The sequence below is a fragment of the Artibeus jamaicensis genome, unplaced genomic scaffold (genome assembly GCF_021234435.1).
Source record: "Artibeus jamaicensis isolate MK-2021 breed Jamaican fruit bat unplaced genomic scaffold, CSHL_Jam_final contig_3152, whole genome shotgun sequence".
Taxonomy (NCBI): Eukaryota; Metazoa; Chordata; class Mammalia; order Chiroptera; family Phyllostomidae; genus Artibeus; species Artibeus jamaicensis.
In genome coordinates, this window is record NW_026521729.1 from 5559191 (window position 1) to 5579380 (window position 20190).

The 20190-nt window shown below is 52.8% G+C and overlaps 1 protein-coding gene across 6 annotated transcripts; it reads left to right on the plus strand.

Moving 5' to 3' along the window:
- Positions 1 to 2426: 2426 nt before the first annotated feature.
- On the plus strand, positions 2427 to 19616 carry SALL1 (spalt like transcription factor 1). 6 transcript variants are annotated; one of them, XM_037141570.2, is made up of 4 exons: positions 2427 to 2541; positions 4326 to 4418; positions 13473 to 16906; positions 18012 to 19616. In XM_037141570.2, exons 2-4 carry the CDS (start codon positions 4343 to 4345, stop codon positions 18450 to 18452), a joined length of 3951 nt encoding a protein of 1316 aa, XP_036997465.2. In that variant the 5' UTR covers positions 2427 to 2541; positions 4326 to 4342; the 3' UTR covers positions 18453 to 19616. The 6 variants fall into 6 exon arrangements, 5 of the variants coding, with proteins under 5 accessions (XP_036997465.2, XP_036997461.2, XP_036997463.2 ...); XM_037141566.2 differs by lacking the exon at positions 2427 to 2541 and adding an exon at positions 2588 to 2664; XM_037141568.2 differs by lacking the exon at positions 2427 to 2541 and adding an exon at positions 3235 to 3302.
- Positions 19617 to 20190: the final 574 nt, after the last annotated feature.

A 20190-nucleotide genomic window follows, 5' to 3' on the forward strand; every position in this document is an offset into this window, starting at 1 on the left:
CCCCCAACAGCCCCAAACTTTCAGAGGAGAAAAATACAAATAAACCCCGAGTGGTTAATGCGGGTGCATTCGGGCGCACGCTTCCCCCCCCCCCATTCCAACACACGCGACAGCCTCCACCACCACCCACTCCGTCCCTCCCACCTCCGGGGAGGGGAGGGACTGGGAACCTGATCTCCGGGCTCCGGCCTCGAACAGTTCCCCATCAATAATGCTGATACCATCGAGGTCCCTCCACCCCCGCCCGGGGGGCGCCGCAGCCACCTTTTCGCCGCTTTTTGCTGGGCATGAGAAAACGAAACCTCCTCTGTTGCCCTCCCCGTCTCAGCCGAGGCCCAGCGCGGCCTGGGGCTGGGGGCTGAGGAAGCAGAGGCTCTCTGGAGACGCTGGCGGAGCGCATGGGGGCGTCCCTCAGTTCGTGGGTGCCCAACCATCCCCGGTAGAAAGAGAAAGAGGACCCCGGGCCCAGGCCAGGCCTCATTCCAGGCTCCATCCCAGACCCTGGGATCAGAGTGGGCCAGGATAAGGTATTTTCTTATCTGGCTGGAAGAACCAGGCCTTTGAAAGAGGAGGCTCAACATCTCTCTCCAGGTTCCAGGGAACCCCTTGGCTGGCTGGGACTTCGGTCGTGGCCCACCGCCCTGGGCCTTTCGGCCAGCCGAGTTCCCAAGGATGCCCTCAGTCTTCTTGAAACCTGAAGGGTTTCAAGAAACCTGAGGGGACGTATTAGTAGAAACTCAAGCATCAAGCCCCCCAAATGTGAGTTTGCACAACTCGTCTCTCCGGGGTGCAGTTCTTGTCGGCCCAGGAGGTCACGACCCTGGCGCAGCCTCTGTTTCACTCCGGGACACCCCCTTCCCTAGTGAGGATCAGCCCCTAAAGTGTCAGGCCCTTTGATGGGAACCGCGAGTCCGAACCCCCACCACCCCGATTCTCCCAGCAGCTGCCCCGCCCAAAGCTGGCCCCGCCGGACGCCTGCGGAGCGCGCTGAGCAAGTCGGGGAATGGGCCCCAGCTGCTGCGCCGTACTCGCACAAGCCGCCGCCTTTCCACCCGCTCAAAAGTAAAAAGCAGCCCCCATCTTCTCGCCGTTTTTATTAATTTAATTATTTCCTTGCCTCGCGGCACGCGAAGCCTCACCCGCGCCCTGACACCGCGGCGCCCGCGTCAGCGAACCCTGGAACTTGGGCCCGAGACAATGGCCTGTAATTGATGTATTGCCATCAACAATAAAGGCCAATTCTCCTCTCCCCGCCATTCCGACCATCCCCCTCCTCCCATCCCCCCTCCTCCACCTCCTCTCTCCCGGCCAGAGAGCGAAAGAAAACAAACGAATTGGCCGTGGATGCGGCGCACGGAGCCAGACGCCCGCCTCTGCGCCGTCGAGGACTCGAGAGAACGAAAAAAGTTATTAAAGTTTCGATCCCCCCAATTAGTCGTCTCTGCTCACCCATCTGAAATCAAACATCGCGAAGCTGATTTTTCATGTGCGTTCGTTTGGTTGTTAGTGCCGGGGGGAGGAAAACCTTCCCCCCAACCACCCCTTAATCACACATAGAGCAAGTCACAAACACGTGTGAAGCGATTCCCCGGAGCTTCCCGCGGCGCGTGCGGCGCGTCGGGGGGCAGGAGGGTTTGCGGGATCGCCAGCTCCGCTCGGTTCCTGGCAACAAGCAGTGCCCGGAGGCCCGGACTTTCGAGACGCCAGGATTGTTAGAGACCGGTGCGGAAGGCTCCGCGCGCGCGGGCTGGCTCGAGAAACGACAGTGCTAGTGCCTCGGGTCGCGGCGGTACACCTGGGAGAGTGCGGTCGGGGTGTTCAGGGGGAGCCCGGCTGGCAGGCGGGGTGGGCGCGCGATTGACACGCGCTCCTGTGGACTTTCCCGAGGGTCTGGGGTAAGCCAGCGGCTGCATCCCCGGAGCACGCAGATCCATCTTGGCTGAGGGGTCTCTTTAAATATTCAGTGAGAAATAATGGCATTTGAAGCACCACCTATGGAAACATTATTATCTTCATTCTTCAACATCAGCCCCACTGATAGCTTCGTTTGTCTTTTTATCAAAATCTACTGTAACCAACAGGACCTGGGGAGAAAGGGGGAGCGAGGCGGAGAGGGGTGTGTGTGTGTGTGTGTGTGTGTGTGTGTGTGTGTGTGTGTGTGTGTGTGTGGCACCGAGCGAGGGCAGAGGAGAGGGAAAATAAGAGGGACAAGAGAAAAAGGTGACGAAAGGGCAAACAAGGAGAAAGAAAGAAGTTATAGGAGGAAGAAAAGAAACCTGGGGGTCGGCAGGAGGAAAACAGAAACATTCACCTGCACACAGAAGACTTGATTAAAAAAAAAAAAAAAGACCGAAGAAGCTAAGAGAAAACGAGAAATCGAGTCATTTGGGGGAGTGCGGCGGTGGTCCGGTGTACCCGAAACTCTACGCGCAAGATTGGTGCCCACTTCGCGCGAACCGACTGTGGCGCTATCCAGACTGAAGGGCGCTCACGAATTGGGGCGTCCTTATGAGCCCTCTCCTTTCCCGATCGCGAGATAGGGTAGGGATTGTGTATCTGCACCCCCCTCCTCCCCATCACTCAACCGAAGTTTAGTTTGTCGGGCGCAGGACTTCGCCCTGGAGCAAGGAGGGAAGAGCTGGGCTGAGCCGAGGACTGAGTCAGGTTCGCGGGAGCCCGAACCCAGCGGAGGGAGTGCGGGGCCCGGGCTCCGGGGCTCCCGATTCCGGGCTCGGGGGCGCGGGTAGGGAAGCTGCCTCCCCACCTGGGGTGATGGAGCTCGTACGAAAAGTTTGGGTGCCGCGCTGGGCAAGTGCCCGAGGTGCAGGCGAGCTTCCTCGGGGCCAGACAGCTGTGGACAGGGACCCCCTCCCCCCTCACTCACTCCCGACTCAGCGAGGCCACCTAGTCACCAGCAGCCTGGGGCGCGGCCCCCTCCCCCAGGGAGAGGAGCCCGGGGGTCCTGGGGACCGGTCTACCCCAGGGCCCGGCCGGGTAGGGCCTCGCCTCCCTCGGCCTGGGGCGGGTAGTAGCTCACAGGCTACGCGGCGGCCCCTCCCCTCCCCCCGGCTGGAGCAGAACTCGGATCCCAGGCCGGTCCCTGCTCCTCGCCCGCCCCGGGCTCCGCGGCGCCACCGCCGCCGCCGCCTCCCCGCGGAGTGACGCGCCCTGTAGCCAACCGGGGCAGCCGGGGGGGGAAGGTCGGGAGGGTTCCTGGGCGGAGCCGGGCCGCCCCTTATCCCACGGGCTCCGGGCTGCTGCTCCCGAAAACTTCAGCCCTAATTGTCCTGGGAATGGCCAAGGTAGAGAAAAGGAGCCAGGCAGCAAGCGAGAGGCTGAAGGATCCGGGCCCTTTGAGGAGAATCGGGGTGGCGGGAGAGCAGCCCCTCCCCCCAAGCCCCAAACCCATCACGTTCCCAAACCTTTCCTCGGTCCTCTTCTCCGCGCCCCCGCGAGCCCGGGATCCAGGGGATGGAGAACTCGGGGCGAAGGAGCGCCCAGCCAGCCGGCGAGCGGGCGGGAGGCCGGGCCGCGGGCGGGAGGCGGACCGGCGTGGGGCTGGCTCTTCCCCACTCGCTTATTTTTTTTTTATGGGGGTGGGGGTGGGCTGCTTTCTGGTAGCTCTTAAAGAAACGAAGAAACACTCACGAAACGGGACTTCCTCCCCCCCACCCCCACCCCCATCCCGCCACGGGACTCCCTCCCCCCGCGAGCCGGCGCGCCTAGCGCCCAAGTTGGGAAGTTCGCTGAGCGCCCGCAGCCCGGGTCCCAGCCCCCGCCGCCCGGCCCCACCCCCCGCCCGGGAGGCTTCGTTCCGGGGAGGGCATGCTAATTTGGGTCGGCCCAGCCTGGGATGGGGGGGCCGCGGGAGGGAGGGGGCGCGGGCAGGGGCGCCCAGGGCGCAGAGGCCAGGCGAGGAGGCCGGCCCCCGGCGGCCGGGCCGCGGAGTCCCCGGCGGTCGCGAAGAGGGTTAACCGAGAGTCGGGCGGCGCGGCTCGCAGAGCCAGCCCCGCGGCCGGCTTATTGGGCCAGCTCGCGGAGAGACAGGGGTCTGCAGCAAATCACGAACTAATTGATTAAGGCGAGCGGGTTTGAATAGCGCTGGCCCGGTGCCAATCGCCTTTCAAAGAGCCCCTCTATGATTAATCGCAATGCATTATTGATAATCATAATTATAGCAGGACACATGCGCGCTGCGCCCGGGGCCGGGGAGCCGGGGAGGGGGCGGGCGGGCCGGCGGGCGGGGGGAGCCTCCGCCGCTGCCGCCGCTCGATTTCCGTAATTTTGAGAAGATTTTTTTTTAGTAATTTTTTATTCTGCCCCAGCTGATGTTTGAGCCAGCATGTCGCGGAGGAAGCAAGCGAAGCCTCAACATTTCCAATCCGACCCCGAAGTGGCCTCGCTCCCCCGGCGAGATGGTGAGTGCTCCGGCCCGCGCCGTGGACACACGCACGCACTCACACGCACTCACACTCAAGTACACCCGGACCCACGCACACGCAGCGGGCCCCCCGCGCCCATCGCCCCGCCGCCGCCGCCGCCGCGGCCCCGCCGGCCCGGGCGATTTCTTTTTTCTTTCTAATTTTCAATTTGCCCTCGCCGGACTTCCCGCCACCCCGGAGAAAGCAAACACTTCTCCCGGCAGGATGTTTCCGGAGTTGCTGGGTCCGGGGGGAGGAGAGAGGGCACGCCGGCCTTGCTCCTCCGTCCCGGCTTTTCCGGGGACCGCAGCCGGGGACCAGCCGAGCCGCGAGCGGGGTTCGGGCGTCCGGCGCGGCGCGGGGACCCGCAGAGGCCCCTCTGCACCGGCTGCGCGGGGCTCCTGCGCTCCCCGCGCAGCGCCCGGGGTCCTCGGCCAGGCCTCCGCCGCCCGGCCCTGCTGCCGGCGGGAAGGAAGTTGACTCCGTGTTCCGCGCTGAACTCCGGGCGGAGGAGATGCCCGCGCCCCGCCACCCGACCTGGGCCCGCGCCGCCGAATGGGGCGCCTTTGGGGGTTCAGAGCAGCAAGAAGATGGGGACCTGTATCGGGGCGCCCGCGCCGGGCTCGCTGGGGTCGCGGCGGGGTGAAGAGGGCTCTTCGCTGCTGGTCGCTCCCGGGATGGTGCCGGCGGACCGGGCAAAGGGTCGGGCGACCCAAGTTTACCCGCTGTTCTCCCAACACATGCACCCCCACCCCAAGAAATGTTTCGATTCGGCGTGCGTCCCCCGAGATAGTGGCACTCCGACCTCCCGGCAGCCGCAGTGGCCGTTTTCCAGGGCCGGGGGGCTCTCTAGCCAGAAGGGAGTCCCCCCGAAACAGAGGCACTCGCCTCCTCAGCGGAGGCTACAGCTGCGGGGTCCCGGAGGGAACGAGCAAGTCCAGAGCAAAGTTGGTGCAAGGGAGCCGAGGCCGAGAGTGAGAGAGATGGGGCAGGTAATTGGGGGTTCGGGTGGAGGACACCTCGATTCCCTTCGTGTCCCTGAAGATGTTTCACTTTAGGGGCCTCCGAGCTCCCAGGCCGCGGGCCGGAGGCGGTGGAGCGACGCCCGGGCTCAGCTCCCGGGCGCGGTGTGGACCAGACCCGGGCCAGCCCCGGGCGGCCTGCGGGGCTCCGGGTGTCTCTCGGGATGCGCACGCCCGAGCGGCGTTTTGCGGTGTGCACGAGGGAGCTTGGCCTCTGCAGGGCTCAGCAGCTGCCCCCAGATCGACTCCTCTGGCCGAGAAACTCCGCCGCCGCCCGGGCCGCGCGCTGCCGGTCCCTTCCCCAGAGGCCTGTTCCTCGGCGGAGCCGGGGCGCAGCGACCCGCGCGGAGAAGCCGGGGGACTCCGGCTGCCTTCGCCCAGGCTGGCTGTCCAGAAGGGCGCCTCCGTCGCGGGGGTCGCTGTAAGAAACTGGGGAGCACGGAGACCGATCCGTGTTTACTCTATTTGTTCCCTCACCCCAGTGCGTTCTGCAGGGCCGAGCCTGGGCTACCCAGTGTCTCTGGGAGTTCTCCGTCCCCGGAGAAGAGCCCGTGAACCCCCCTTTCCGTCCCCAGCGGCCCCAGATCCGCGAGGTAAATCGAGGTGAAATGACCTCAGGCCGCGGCAGCAGCTGCGAACATTTTTGCGCGTGTTCTCCGCTGGTTTCTGGGTGCTCGCCCCCAAACTCCTCTTCCCTAAAGTTTCAGGTGAGACCCTCCACACGGCTGTGCAAGTTAGCGGTAGGTTCGGAGGAAACAGCAAGCCGACAAGGAGGAGAAGGAAGAGTGTTTTAGCCTTGTTTGTAAATTGGTACTGGTTTTACACATTTTCCAAAAAAAAAAAAAAAAAAAGGACTCGGGCTTCGCGGAGAAATGATGCTACCAGCCTGGTCTTTGCCTTGCCTTCTGTCGCCTTCGGAATCCTAAATTTTTAATAGTTAAGGCTTCTCATAAAGCGATAGCATAAAAGGGGTTCACTGCCTCTTCTTATTATTATTTATTAGGTTTTTTTTTTTTTTTTTTTTAGTTTATTTGAGCTTGGAGGTAAGTTAATTAAGTAACTGAAACAAGTTTCCTTTCTTTTCTCTCTCTCTCTCTTTCTTTTACTTTCTTTCTTTTTACCCCCCAAAAGCTGGTTCATTGTCCTAAGAAGCAGTAAAGTGAGGGGCCCGGTGGGAAACCCTCCCTCCCCCTTTCTCACCTCTCTCCACCCCCCTCTTTCTCTTCGGTAGTAATGGCTTTAGGTTATGACCGTTTTCACATGGTTGAACAATAAGTTTGGGAGAAGCTGCCCAGAGGGTAGAGTTTGTAACAGGGTTACAGGATTTAGTGTGTTGTAATAATATTAGTACACAACTAATCCTCCTCGAGGTCTGCCTTCCAGAAGGGCCTTCCTTGCACACTTGAGCTCCTTTTATTCTCGAGCAGTTGGCAGAGCCGAGGAACCGAGGGTTTGGGACATGTCTCCAAGTTACCTTTAAAAAGTCTCCGCCCTTTCTGAAGTGGATTTAGCCATCTCGGTTTTTCTCCCGACGCGTAACCAACGCTTCAAAGGGTTGTTGGGGTTTTGTTGTTGTCGTTGTTGCTGTTTTCCCCTGGTTGGGGGCTTTATTTATTTTTTTTTACATATATTAAAAAGAGGTGGTTAAATTTTTGGAAGACAAACCCTGACTCAAACAGCGTGGTTCCTTTTTCTTATGTCTTGAAATGGCCTTCAGCGGTGGCGAGTGAACTAGGGAGCCTCCTCGGTTACATCTAGCCGGTGCTCTGGTCATAGGCTCGCACTTCACAGTATATGACTTCAGCCCAGAGTGGAAGCTGGAAAAGTTTGTGGGCCCCACTTGCAGTGGCCAGGCGACTCCCCAGGCTGTGGGCCGTGCCCGGGTGTGTTTGCGTGTGTTTGCGTGTGTGTATGTGCACGCGTGCATACAAAGAAACACTAAGCTTCGCTGGACAGCCACACCGATAACTTCATTGGAACAAGTTCAAGAAAACAAGATTCTTTGATCAGTCTTAACAGGGTTCACGTTTCAATTTTACTTTAGTGAAGCCGAAACACCCTCAAATAAACCTGGGAATTTTTCTGTGTCCCATGAAACCAAGAGTATGACGAATATGACTTATCTCTTCAGTGATATTCAACAAGTCTTGAATTTACTTGTGGGAAAATGACTGCCTTGGAAAAAGTGTTGGCCGGGAGAAGTAATTCTGAGGACAGAGAATATTGTAATCTAATGATTTTGCACGTGGGTTATTTACTAGAAATTTGGGGTGTGTGTGTGTGTGTGTGTGTGTGTGTTGGGTTTTTCTTTCTTGGGTGGTATTTTTAAGATCCCTATAACTACATGGATGGCCCATTCAGGCTCCATTCATTTATTAAGACAATATTTTGGTGCTTTTTGGTGCTGTTTTTTTTTACCCAAGGGAAAGATAATATTGGGAGAGAGAGAAAACCATTGTGAGCTGCAGATAAAACATTGGCTGTCATATAAAGTATCACAAAAATGCCTCTTATTTATGTTAATAATGAAATTCTGTTACTTACTAAAGTAATTTCCTCACTGTGAGCAGCTTCGTGGCTTCCCATTGATTTCTGGGCCCAAGAGGTTAGAGAGATGTCTGGAGAATTGGTCTCTTTTGAAAAACTGACACCTGTGAGATAGGGCCTTTGCAAAGAATTTCTTTTTAAGGAGGCTTATTTTTAAGTTTCTGGCCTGATGGAAGACTCTGGGTGAGAAAAATGCAGATTGTTTGTGGGGACTGGCTTCTGGTGGGCTGCAGAGAGTCCCTAAAAGGTGAAAAACAAACACCCAAGCAAAGGGGGTTGGGGCGAGAGAGACTTTGCGTGACCCTACCTGTTTGGGGGTTCAGTTTACATCTCATTCCTCCTATCGTTCATAGGAGCAAGTGCCAATGTCTAGGTCATTCTTGGGGGGCTCAATTCCATTTCTTTCTATGTTTGCAGGTAGTGAATGACCTTTACCAAGTCCTTTGAAAGGCAGAAGCCTACGGGTTGGGTTAGGTGGTGGCGGGGTTTGTTTTTAATGTGGAAATCTTCTTGGGGAGCTGGGAAAGAAACCGGTAGACTAGTCACTCCCTAAGTTGTTGGGTTGTTTTTGTTTTGTTTTGTTTTTGAAGTTGTTAGAAGCCTAGCTCTGTGTCATAACCAGAACCCAAATTCCTCCTGCAGTCTTAATTCGGTTTTTCTCAGACATGTCCTGGTGCAGCTAAGCCATGTCTTCCAAAAATATTCTTAGATTACCCAAACCGAAGCAATTTAGCAGTTTAGCCAAGGAGATGGTAAATTATCCTAAGAACCGCCACCCCTCCCCCACAAAAGAAAAAACAAGTTTGTGGGCCAGGGTTCAGAAAACCTAGGATGTGCGGGGGGCTGTTTTAACCTTTGCTAGCCTCGTCCTGTGCAAAAGCGACCAGGTCCAGATCATCATGTCCTTCAGTATCTTCCCAGTGACCCCCAAATTGAGCCTTGCTAGTCACTTAGCAGGAAGTTCGTAGTTTATTTTAGTTTCCCCTTATCAGCTTGGCTTCTTTTCCTAACCTTATTCCCCGGTCACCCTCAGATGCCAGACCCCCAAAGGGGAAGATTGACAGGTGATTCCCATAGCTCAGTTTTACCCTCAAACAACAGGGATTTAGTTTCTTGTGCCTTTGCCAATGTTTATGTAGTTGAAGTTTAGATCTCGCCTTAAGGAGTCTCTCTTTTACGCGTCAATGGAACAGGAAAGCCACAAAGAAGTTTTTGAACAAACCGTTGCAACTGGAACCCCATCTAGCGTTCAGCCCGATTCATCCAAGGAGAAGACATTTTTCCTCCTTTTCACTCCCTGGGTGCCTTAGGTGCGCTCAAATCCCTCTTTGCAAAGGAGTGTCATGTAATTTTTTTTTTTCAAAGATTTCACTCGTACGCCTCCACTCGGGAAGGCGCTGATCTGGGTCAGAATACCGAGGAAGCTCGCAAGGTGCCAGGAAATTTGTCATTTGGTTGCATATCACATAGAGGAAACTTAAGACGTGACTGAAAATACCCGCAGCATGTGTTGGAGTGTTGAAAATTTCCTGGGAATTTTAAGCTGGACATTCATGTTCAGGCTTTTCCCAGGTCTGTGCAAAAAAAAGGGGGGGGGGAGGAGAAAAAGAAGAAAAATAAAAGACCAATCAATCAAAAATGTGTGTGAGAGCCTATTTCTACATTGGCCCATGGGAAGGAAGAGACTGTTAAAATTATAGGCTCAGGAGAGGTTCCATTAAGAATGTGAATGTGATCTCAACGTAAGAGAAAGCAAGGGAAGGCTCTTTCCGAGGGACTCAAAAAAAAAAGAGAGAGAGAGAGAGAAGCCCAAATGTGGTAGGAGAGTGTTGTTTTATTTTGATTTGCCTTTTTTTCCCCCCTGCTGGCTAAACCTTTCTGTGTGGGGCATAGTTTTATTTTTGTTTTCTCAGGACACAGGTATCCTGAAACACTTCAATCTTCTGCTTTCTATTCTTCCATGTTCGGTTCAGATGATGAAAAACTGACAAATTGGAATTGGGCCTCAAGTTCCTAAATAGTATAACAGAAGCTAAAACATTTGGGATTTTAGTGTAAATTGGATGGAGCTGTGAGATCATTCCCCCCTCTCCAAAAAAAGAAAGAAAGAAAGAAAACCTTAAAATTTTCTGATATTTTTTTTGTGCATACATACTTTAAAAACCACCACCTCTTAAATCTTCTTATCTGACCGGGATTACAGAATTACTTTTAATTTGCATGTAAAATGCATAGAAAAGGAACTGGCATATTATTTTCTCCATAGAGCAGGGATCAAGGCAACTAACTGCATTTACTATAATGGGGTCACCAGTAGCAATCCCATGCAGATCATTCAGCAACATACAAGGTAACAGACACTCGGAAAAATGAATTAGGACATGTTAGTTTGTCTGGGTGTGTGTATCTTATTGAGACTTAAAATGTTCCCTTTCGTAGTTAGAAGATTCGAACCAGTCCTCATGTTTTATCTTTTTTTTTTTAAAGCTGTTTCATTGGAATCCTGTTCAGCATGCAGATAGATTTAAAGTTAAGAACTGTTACAGTGTAGCAACACCTGCTTTTGAAATAAATCAAAATAGATACCAGGAAATTTTTTTTCAGTGTTCATAAACATCAGGAAATTAAATTAGTTGACTGTACAGTGAGATCAAATGTCAGCTTATTAAAATGTTGCGAAAATGTAAGCTCAAATCCGGACAGCTCTTTAACACAGTTTATTCCTTAGAAGCGAGCAGGCATTCATTTTAGGCATCTATATGTTCCATCCAGTTAGCACCCTCTGAAATATAAAAATGTTCAGGTTGAAAAACTGGAAAAATTCTCAAGTGAATCTCAAGCACAAATGTGGACCTTGAGCACATGAAAGCAATAATCGGCTAAGTCCTGGGAGTAACCTTTTTATTCTCTCTCTATATTATGAGAATATCAGATGTTTGCAAGTTACAAAGAATTAAAATGCCCTTTAATCGTGAGCACAGATGTGCTAAATATTTGAAGCAACTACATTGTAATGTGTACAATTGATGAAGTCAGTTTTCTGATTTCCCTGGCTAGTTATTTAGTTCTGAATCTGTCATTATTTGTCTAAGCCCAGCTGACCAAGCAAAACTGTGTTTTAAAGTGGCTTTATGTTTTGATAAATGTGAGCTGGTTGAAAAGTATTTTCCACTGAATGCAGAGCTTAATAGAACATGCTGACATAATAGTTTTAATGCATTTTGTTGAAAATGTGTGAACAAACAGAATAGCTTTTGTTCCTTCATAATTGGCTGTAAAAGTAGATGGAAACATAACCATTACATATGGAAATGTGCAAAGAGAAAGAAATAACATTTCTGTTGAATATATTAGGAATTGCATTTCCTCGTTTAAAATAAGCATCTGAAATGGATGTATCATTTAAGATTGGTTGTCAAAATACGAAGCTTTAAACAGAATTTTTGTCACATTATTTTTGTCCCAAGTTAAGCAACATAACTTTAGTGAATTTTGTTTAATATTTTGTTTACATTATTTTAAGGCGGGGGGAGGAGAGGGAGAGAGAGAGAGAGAGAAACAGCTTCACACAGCACCTCCACTGTGCACAGGATTCCGGGGCCAATTAGGATGATTAAACATTAAATTAGAACAGAATCATTATTGGTATTTTCTGCTACCACTAAGATTCGGTGGGTATTGTGAATGCATTTTGCACCCTACCCTCCTGGAGATTAAAAGGTGGGTATTAGGAAAGCTAGCTTGTTAAGTCTAACTTAGCTACTCAAATAACATTCCCAGGGAAGAAAGTGTGCATACACTTGACCAGCATTTCTCATCAGCTTCGGCACCACTCGAGGCAAACAGACTTGAGGAATTTTCAGAAGTTCGTCTTTGGGCATTAATTATGTTTTCTGGAATACAAAAATGGCTCAAGTTGTCGCTTTGGGATGTTCACTGCAAAAAGGCAAATGGCTGGCTCTCTCGCGTTGACTCTTTAAGTTTTCCCCAAAAAGCAGCATTTTGATTTTGCATTTATTCAGATTTACAATTAGGGTTTTTTTTTTTTTTCTGTTTGTTTCCTCTCCCCTGCAAGTTTTCTGGGAGATGCAATTTGGAAGTCATGGAAACTAACTATTATCTGACTCAGTTCTGCAGAAAAGCATGCAGGGAGGTAATCCTTGAATTAAACAGTTTTTTTTTTCCACAGCCTTCAGAGATGACCACACACCATTGGTACAACAGGAGGTGGTGTTCCCCATGCTGGGAAACAATGGGGCACCGGCCTGTCTTTGAATAGGATGGGAGCTTGGAGCTGGAGATTTTTCTGTTGAATTTACAAATGGATCTTAGTGAGAAGAAATCTGAGCAACCAGTGGAAACAAACATGAAATAAAAGGATTTTTATAATGAAAAGTTCGGGACAATCTGTTAAACAATCGGTAACAGTTAAGAGCAAACTGTTTTTAAAGGCGTTCAGACAAGGAGAAAGGCAAAGCACTTCCAAACTCTAAACCAAGAATTATTTCTTCACTTCCCCTTAACTGCACATCTTTCCTTAAGTTGATGTTTAATCAGAAATGTAAATCTTGTGCCAGCTTTATAGATAGAAAGAGCACTTTTGATGAAATATTTAGAGGCATAATGTTGCCATTTGGAGCCCAGGGATATATATTCCTTGATTAGTGGAGTGGTAGCCAGGGTTGCATTCTTTAATTTTAAAAATAAACATGCCGCAGGGTGATATATAGATGCCAGGCAGGCGTTGTGAAGGGTTATGATTATTGTGTTTCTCTTCAGTGTGTGTGGGTGGGTGGGTGGGTGGGTGGGTGTTCTGTGTTGCTCTCTCTTTTGTATTCAACTGAGTCTTGCGAAAACCAAGTGGAGGATTTATTATTGATGTGACTAAAGTGTGTGTGTGTTGCAGATCTGACTTAGCTCAGGTTCTAGGTAGGGGCTAGAGGTGATCTCCAAGTTGTCAGTCTTCGGCTGGGTGATACACATTTCCCCCCCCTTGTCAACAACTGATTGGAACCTGAATGACGACAAATTAGTTCAGTGACAGCGCAGACTGTCACCGACATCTTTGAGTCGGTTGAAAAGGAATAAGGTTGACAGAAACTCAGGGGCCTAATAAGTCCTCGGAGTGGTTGCTGGGCCCTCGGTGGATGAGTAGACAATAAGGTGTATAAAGCATGGGAAATCAATGGTCAGCTATGGAATTTCATTATGCACCCTTGCCTTCGGTTCATAGTATTTTATATTTGGATGGATTATCTGAAGGCCATGACTCTCTGAGATACCAGATGGACAGGGATTCCTCCAATATCCTTAAACAGTAATTATGAACACTTTTAGGTAATATTGATTGGTTTTCTGGGGCGACAAGTTTTTTGAGTTTCGCAGGTCGAAAGCCATTGATCGCCCTCTGACCTGTTTTTGAAGCCCCGGTGACCGTGTGCCCTGGCCCCCTTCCTAACCCTGCGCCTTTTGATGTTTGCAGGACACACAGAGAAGGGACAACCAAATCGCACCACCAAGAGCAAAGACGCCCACGTCTGTGGCCGGTGCTGTGCGGAGTTCTTTGAGCTTTCGGATCTTCTGCTCCACAAGAAGAGCTGTACGAAGAACCAACTAGTTCTCATCGTCAATGAAAGTCCGGCCTCCCCACGTGAAACCTTCTCCCCCAGCCCCCCTCCCGAGAACCCCGGCGAACAAATGCATGACGCTGCGAGCAAAACAGACCGAGTAGAGTGCGGTGAGCTTCCGGAACACCACGGGCTCGACAGGGACGAGTCCATGGACGTGGAGGCCCCGGGGGCTAGCAAGGGCAGCGGCAGCGGCAGCCTGGGCGGCAGCCACGCCAGCGCCCCCCCCAGCTGCACCGGCAGCTCCTCCACGGGTACCTCAGCGATCACAACCTCTCTACCTCAACTCGGGGACCTGACAACACTGGGCAACTTCTCCGTGATCAACAGCAACGTCATCATCGAGAACCTGCAGAGCACCAAGGTGGCGGTGGCCCAGTTCTCCCAGGAAGCGAGGTGCGGCGGGGCCTCGGGCGGCAAGCTGGCCGTCCCCGCGCTCATGGAGCAGCTCCTGGCGCTGCAGCAGCAGCAGATTCACCAGCTGCAGCTGATCGAGCAGATTCGTCACCAAATATTGCTGTTGGCCTCTCAGAACGCAGACTTGCCAACATCTTCGAGTCCTTCTCAAGGTACTTTACGAACATCTGCCAACCCCTTGTCCACACTAAGTTCCCATTTATCTCAGCAGCTGGCAGCTGCAGCTGGATTAGCACAGAGCCTGGCCAGCCAGTCTGCCAGCATCAGCGGCGTGAAACAGTTACCCCCGGCCCAGCTACCTCAGAGCAGCGCTGGCAGCACCGTCATCCCGCCCCACAGCGGCCCTTCTCCCAACGTGAACATCTTGGCGACGGCAGTTACCACCCCGTCCTCGGAAAAAGTGGCTTCGAGCGCTGGCGCCTCCCATGCCAGCAGCCCGGTGGTCTCAGCATCCTCTTCACCAGCTTTTGCAATAAGCAGCTTACTGAGTCCTGCGTCTCACCCACTGCTACCTCAGCCGGCCCCCGCTAACTCGGTGTTCCCCAGCCCTTTGCCCAACATCGGAACGACTGCAGAGGATTTAAACCCCGTGTCTGCCTTGGTCCAGCAAAGAAAAAGCAAGCCACCAAATGTCACTGCCTTCGAAGCGAAAAGCGCGTCCGACGAGGCGTTCTTCAAACACAAGTGCAGGTTCTGCGCAAAGGTCTTCGGGAGCGACAGTGCCTTGCAGATCCACCTGCGCTCCCACACGGGGGAGAGGCCGTTCAAGTGCAACATCTGCGGCAACCGCTTCTCCACCAAGGGCAACCTCAAAGTCCACTTTCAGCGCCACAAAGAAAAGTACCCTCACATCCAGATGAACCCTTACCCCGTGCCCGAGCATCTGGACAACATCCCCACCAGTACTGGCATCCCGTACGGCATGTCCATCCCCCCGGAAAAGCCAGTCACCAGCTGGCTGGACACCAAGCCCGTCCTGCCCACTCTCACCACCTCGGTGGGCCTGCCACTGCCCCCGACCCTCCCGAGCCTCACATCCTTCATCAAGACTGAAGAGCCAGCCCCCATCCCCATCAGCCACGGCACCGCCAGCCCCCCAGGCTCTGTCAAAAGTGACTCCGGGGCCCCAGACCCCACCACGAGAAACCTGGGTGGGCTCTCAGAGGAAGCAGAAGGGTCCACCGTGCCACCCTCTGGTGGCAAAAGTGAAGAGAGTGGCATGGTCGCCAGCTCAGCCCCGGCAGCGGGCAGCGGCACCCTGAGCTCCCCGGCGGCGGCAGCAGACGGTGGCCAGACCAGCTCAGCTGCGTTCACCAACCCCTTGTTGCCGCTCATGTCCGAGCAGTTCAAGGCAAAGTTTCCTTTCGGGGGACTGTTGGACTCCACCCAGGCCTCAGAGACATCCAAGCTGCAGCAGCTGGTGGAGAACATTGACAAGAAGGCCACCGACCCCAACGAGTGCATCATCTGTCACCGGGTCCTCAGCTGCCAGAGCGCCTTGAAGATGCACTACCGGACACACACCGGGGAGAGGCCCTTCAAGTGCAAGATCTGTGGCCGGGCCTTCACCACGAAAGGGAACCTGAAGACCCATTACAGCGTCCACCGCGCCACGCCCCCGCTGCGGGTGCAGCACTCCTGCCCCATCTGCCAGAAGAAGTTCACCAACGCCGTGGTCCTGCAGCAGCACATCCGCATGCACATGGGGGGCCAGATCCCCAACACCCCCGTCCCCGACAGCTACCCCGAGTCCATGGAGTCGGACACGGGCTCCTTCGACGAGAAAAACTTCGACGACTTAGACAACTTCTCCGACGAGAACATGGAGGACTGTCCCGAGGGCAGCATCCCCGACACGCCCAAGTCGGCGGATGCGTCCCAGGACAGCCTGTCTTCCTCGCCTTTGCCCCTGGAGATGTCCAGCATCGCCGCTTTGGAGAATCAGATGAAGATGATCAGCGCCGGCCTGGCGGAGCAGCTGCAGGCCAGCCTGAAGTCGGTGGAGAACGGGTCGGTCGAAGGGGACGTCCTGACCAACGATTCGTCCTCCGTGGGTGGCGACGTGGAGAGCCAGAGTGCCGGCAGCCCGGCCATCTCCGAGTCCACCTCCTCCATGCAGGCTCCGTCCCCTTCCAACAGCGCCCAGGAGTTCCACAAGTCACCCAGCGTGGAGGAGAAGCCACAGAGAGCGGCCCCCGGCGAGTTCGCCAACGGTCTGTCCCCCACCTCGGTGAACGGTGGGGCGTTGGATTTGACGTCCGGCCACCCAGAGAAAATCATCAAGGAAGATGCTCTGGGGATCCTATTCCCTTTCAGAGACCGGGGTAAATTTAAAAATACTGCTTGCGACATTTGTGGCAAAACCTTTGCTTGTCAGAGTGCCTTGGACATCCACTACAGAAGTCATACCAAAGAGAGACCGTTTATTTGCACAGTCTGCAATCGCGGCTTTTCCACCAAGGGTAATTTGAAGCAGCACATGTTGACACATCAGATGCGGGACCTCCCGTCCCAGCTCTTCGAGCCCAGCTCCAGCCTCGGCCCCAATCAGAACTCGGCCGTGATCCCCGCCAACTCCTTGTCATCTCTCATCAAAACAGAGGTCAACGGCTTCGTGCACGTGGCCCCTCAGGACAGTAAGGACGCCCCCGCCGGCCACGTGCCCGTGGGGCCTCTGTCGTCCTCCGCCACGTCCCCGGTCCTGCTGCCGGCTCTGCCCAGGAGAACGCCCAAACAGCACTATTGCAACACCTGCGGCAAAACCTTCTCCTCGTCCAGTGCCCTCCAGATCCACGAGAGAACTCACACTGGAGAGAAGCCCTTTGCTTGTACTATTTGTGGAAGAGCTTTCACGACAAAAGGCAATCTCAAGGTACCTCCGCCCACCCGGGCCTTCCCGCCCCCAGCCTCCCCTCAGCCCCGTCTCTGGTTGTCCCCCTCCATGTCCGTACTGCATGACCCCAGGCTCAGCGGCCCCAACGCCCAGGGAGACAGCGCTCTGCAAGGAAGCTGCTGCCCGTGGCAGGCCGCAGTGACACGGTGGGTCAGGACCCCAGCGGGGCCCGGGGCCCGGCTGTGGCTGGCTGCAGGTCAGCAGGCGTTGAATACTTCAGTACCTAAGCGACACAGCGGCCGCTGTCTCGCTAAGTGCACCAAATGAATGGCTTCACCTACTGGGGAAGACAGCCCTGCGTTGCCATGGGGTATTGATTAAAGCCTCCGTGTGGCCTGTGGGCTGCCCGGATCACTTAATAATTACAGTTCTCCTCGGCCCATGCATCTCCTCTCCATAACCATGCAGGCCAGCGTGGCTTGTCTCTCTGAGAGCAATAACGTCACTCCCCGGCTAATGGGCATTATGATAATTGATTAGACAACACTTCCTGCTGATATGTGTTGGAAATAAAGCAAATATGCTTAAGTTCTGGAGCAACAGTTGAGTGCTCTGACTGTGTACATTTTTCTGTTGACAGAGCATCCCTCTTGAGATCCCTGCCAGTAATGCGAGATGAATAATTACTTTCTGGCCTTTCTCTCCACGCACGGGCTCTCCGATGGGCAATCAGCGAGGGGTCCTTTCTTCCCGTCTGAAAAGGACATTTATAGGGTAAAGGGTGTCAGATACAATACTTACCATTGCAATGAGAGTGGACATAACAATTCTAACCCTGCAAGGAGCTATCTGCGGCTGACTGGCTCGCGTGAGGCCATTATAAGCTAAATACGGGTAATGAAAAAGGAGTGAGTAAGCAAGGCCACCTTTGCCCAGGGAGAGGAGAGGTGGCCCTGGGCTGCCTCAGCGCACAGGCCCTCACTGGTTTTCGGAGTGGATGGTCCCGTTACCTTTTCCACTGTCTGGCGCGTAATAAGAATAGACATTGAGGCCCCTTGCTTTGCTGAGTGTTATTGGGATCTGAGCTGCAACAGATTCGACTATTAAGCTTCTCCCTTTCTCTCTCTCCCTCCCCTTCCCTCAGGTCCACATGGGCACGCACATGTGGAACAGCACCCCCGCGCGCCGGGGCCGGAGGCTCTCCGTTGACGGTCCCGTGGCGTTTCTGGGAGGCAACCCCGTCAAGTTCCCAGAGATGTTCCAGAAGGATTTGGCGGCCCGGTCAGGAAGCGGGGACCCCTCCAGTTTCTGGAATCAGTACGCCGCGGCGCTCTCCAACGGGCTGGCCATGAAGGCCAATGAGATCTCCGTCATCCAGAACGGCGGCGTCCCCCCGGTCCCCGGAAGCCTGGGCAGCGGCAGCAGCTCGCCTCTGAGCGGGCTGACGGGCAACCTGGAGAAACTTCCGAGCTCAGAGCCCAGCGCCCCCCTGGCCGGCCTGGAGAAGATGGCCAGCAGCGAGAACAGCACCAGCTTCCGCTTCACCCGCTTCGTGGAGGACAGCAAGGAGATCGTCACGAGTTAAAGCGACTCTTCCTAGAGAAGGAGCATTCCTGTGCAGACCCCAGCCCCCTGTTGCCGCCTCCTCCTCGGTCTCATGCCTCCTACCTTCTGGTTGCCCCCCGATCGCTGACTCACCACATCATGAAGACATTCTTTTGTACCTTGTTCAACTTCTAGAGTTCTAAGAAAGCTTATTTATTAGTGGTATAACCCTGCTTTGCAAACCGAATGCAAGCGTTAACTTTGGTCTTCTGTATTTTGGACTAAATACTAATTGACTAGAGTGCTATACACTTGCTGTAACATTTATGGCAATCACAAGTTGCCCAGCTAGGCGGTCTTAATCGGCATTAACTTATTTTCTATATCCAGTTTAATATGAATCTGGTGTTGATGCAATGCCTCCGTGATATATTAGATCTCTAATAAAGTCTGTATATAAACGTACACTTTGATCCTGCTGGAACATTTTCTCAGCAAACACATTGTCTAATCTTTGGAAACAGAATTAAGGAAAAGGACTAAAAGTACAGACTGACGAGTGTGGTTCTTTGAAAGGTTTGGGGTTTGTTTTGTTTTATTTTGTTTTTTAATTCTAAAATTCAACCTGCGCTTTTTTTTTTTTTTGTAGATTTAACCATTTCCGTTCTGAACTGCTATTTGTATTGTGCTTTCTACTTGAGTCGTCCTCAGTGTTCATAGGTTTTCTGTACAGTAATAAGCACGCAGAATTCTTTAGAGAAAATACAAGTGTTGTTTTGGTAGTGGAAACTGAGACGTAACATTTTGCCTTGTAGGTATATTCGCAATAGCAAATGTGCGCTGGAATCTCACAGTGCTGCTAAGTATAGCGTCTTGAACAACCTTCAGTGAGGAGACTGTAGATGCTCTCGGATACATAGTCAGAAATACCGCTTTCATCGAAATGTACATATGTTCCTTACAAGAGCAAATGCTTCTTCTTAATCAAGAGAGCAGGTATAGCGTTGGTTTATTTTGTATTAGGAATGGAAGAAAAAAAAATTGGACTGTTACATGCACTTTCTTGGAAAGTTGAAAGGAAAGCAGGCGGGGGGGTCAAATTTCTTTAACATTTAATACTTACTAACAACAGAGATACTGTAATTTTACTCAAGTAATCAAATACATTTTTTTTTGCAACAGATAAAACAAAATACTGTGTCTGTGTTTTTAGAGTGCATTTTCTATTTAGCCAGGCCCTGAAATGCATTTAACCTCTCCCCAGACACCCGTAAATTATATATGTAAATGTGTATGTTTCTCTCTACATAAGGAATTGTAAAAGGCTCAGCAGAGACAGGTTTGCATGGGCCTGTGGTTTTTCTTTCCATTTTTTATTTCAAGGATCTAGATATTTTTCCAATAACTATTCCTTGTTTGGCCACTCTTCCCACAAACCCCCACGTGAGAAAAAGGGAAAAATAAAATGCAGAGCTGTTCTGGGAGGCTTCGCCCCGGCAGGTAGGTGTCCGTGAGGGGCACACTGGTACCCATTCAGACCAGCTGTTCTGGTTTCACTTCCCTGGACACAGCTGCCTTTTTTCAGGCCTCGGGGAGCAGCGTTGCTGCGGAGTCCCCGATGCAGAGGGGTTACATAACCTGACTCGGGAACCAGCCGCAGCCTGGAGAGGTCAACAACATGTGCTTTATTGAATTAGTCATGTAGGCATTGAAACACGTGCGAGTTTGGTTTTTTTTGTTTTTTTTTTTTAAGGGAAAGTCCATTGCAAGGATCTGTG

Excerpts from the sequence above, each read along its gene's own strand:
- SALL1 (XM_037141570.2), top strand. The coding sequence starts at position 4,343 with ATGTCGCGGAGGAAGCAAGCGAAGCCTCAACATTTCCAATCCGACCCC. Across the intron at positions 4,419-13,472 it reads CTCGCTCCCCCGGCGAGATG|GACACACAGAGAAGGGACAA; the intron begins GTGAGTGCTCCG and ends TGATGTTTGCAG. Across the intron at positions 16,907-18,011 it reads CGACAAAAGGCAATCTCAAG|GTCCACATGGGCACGCACAT; the intron begins GTACCTCCGCCC and ends CCCTTCCCTCAG.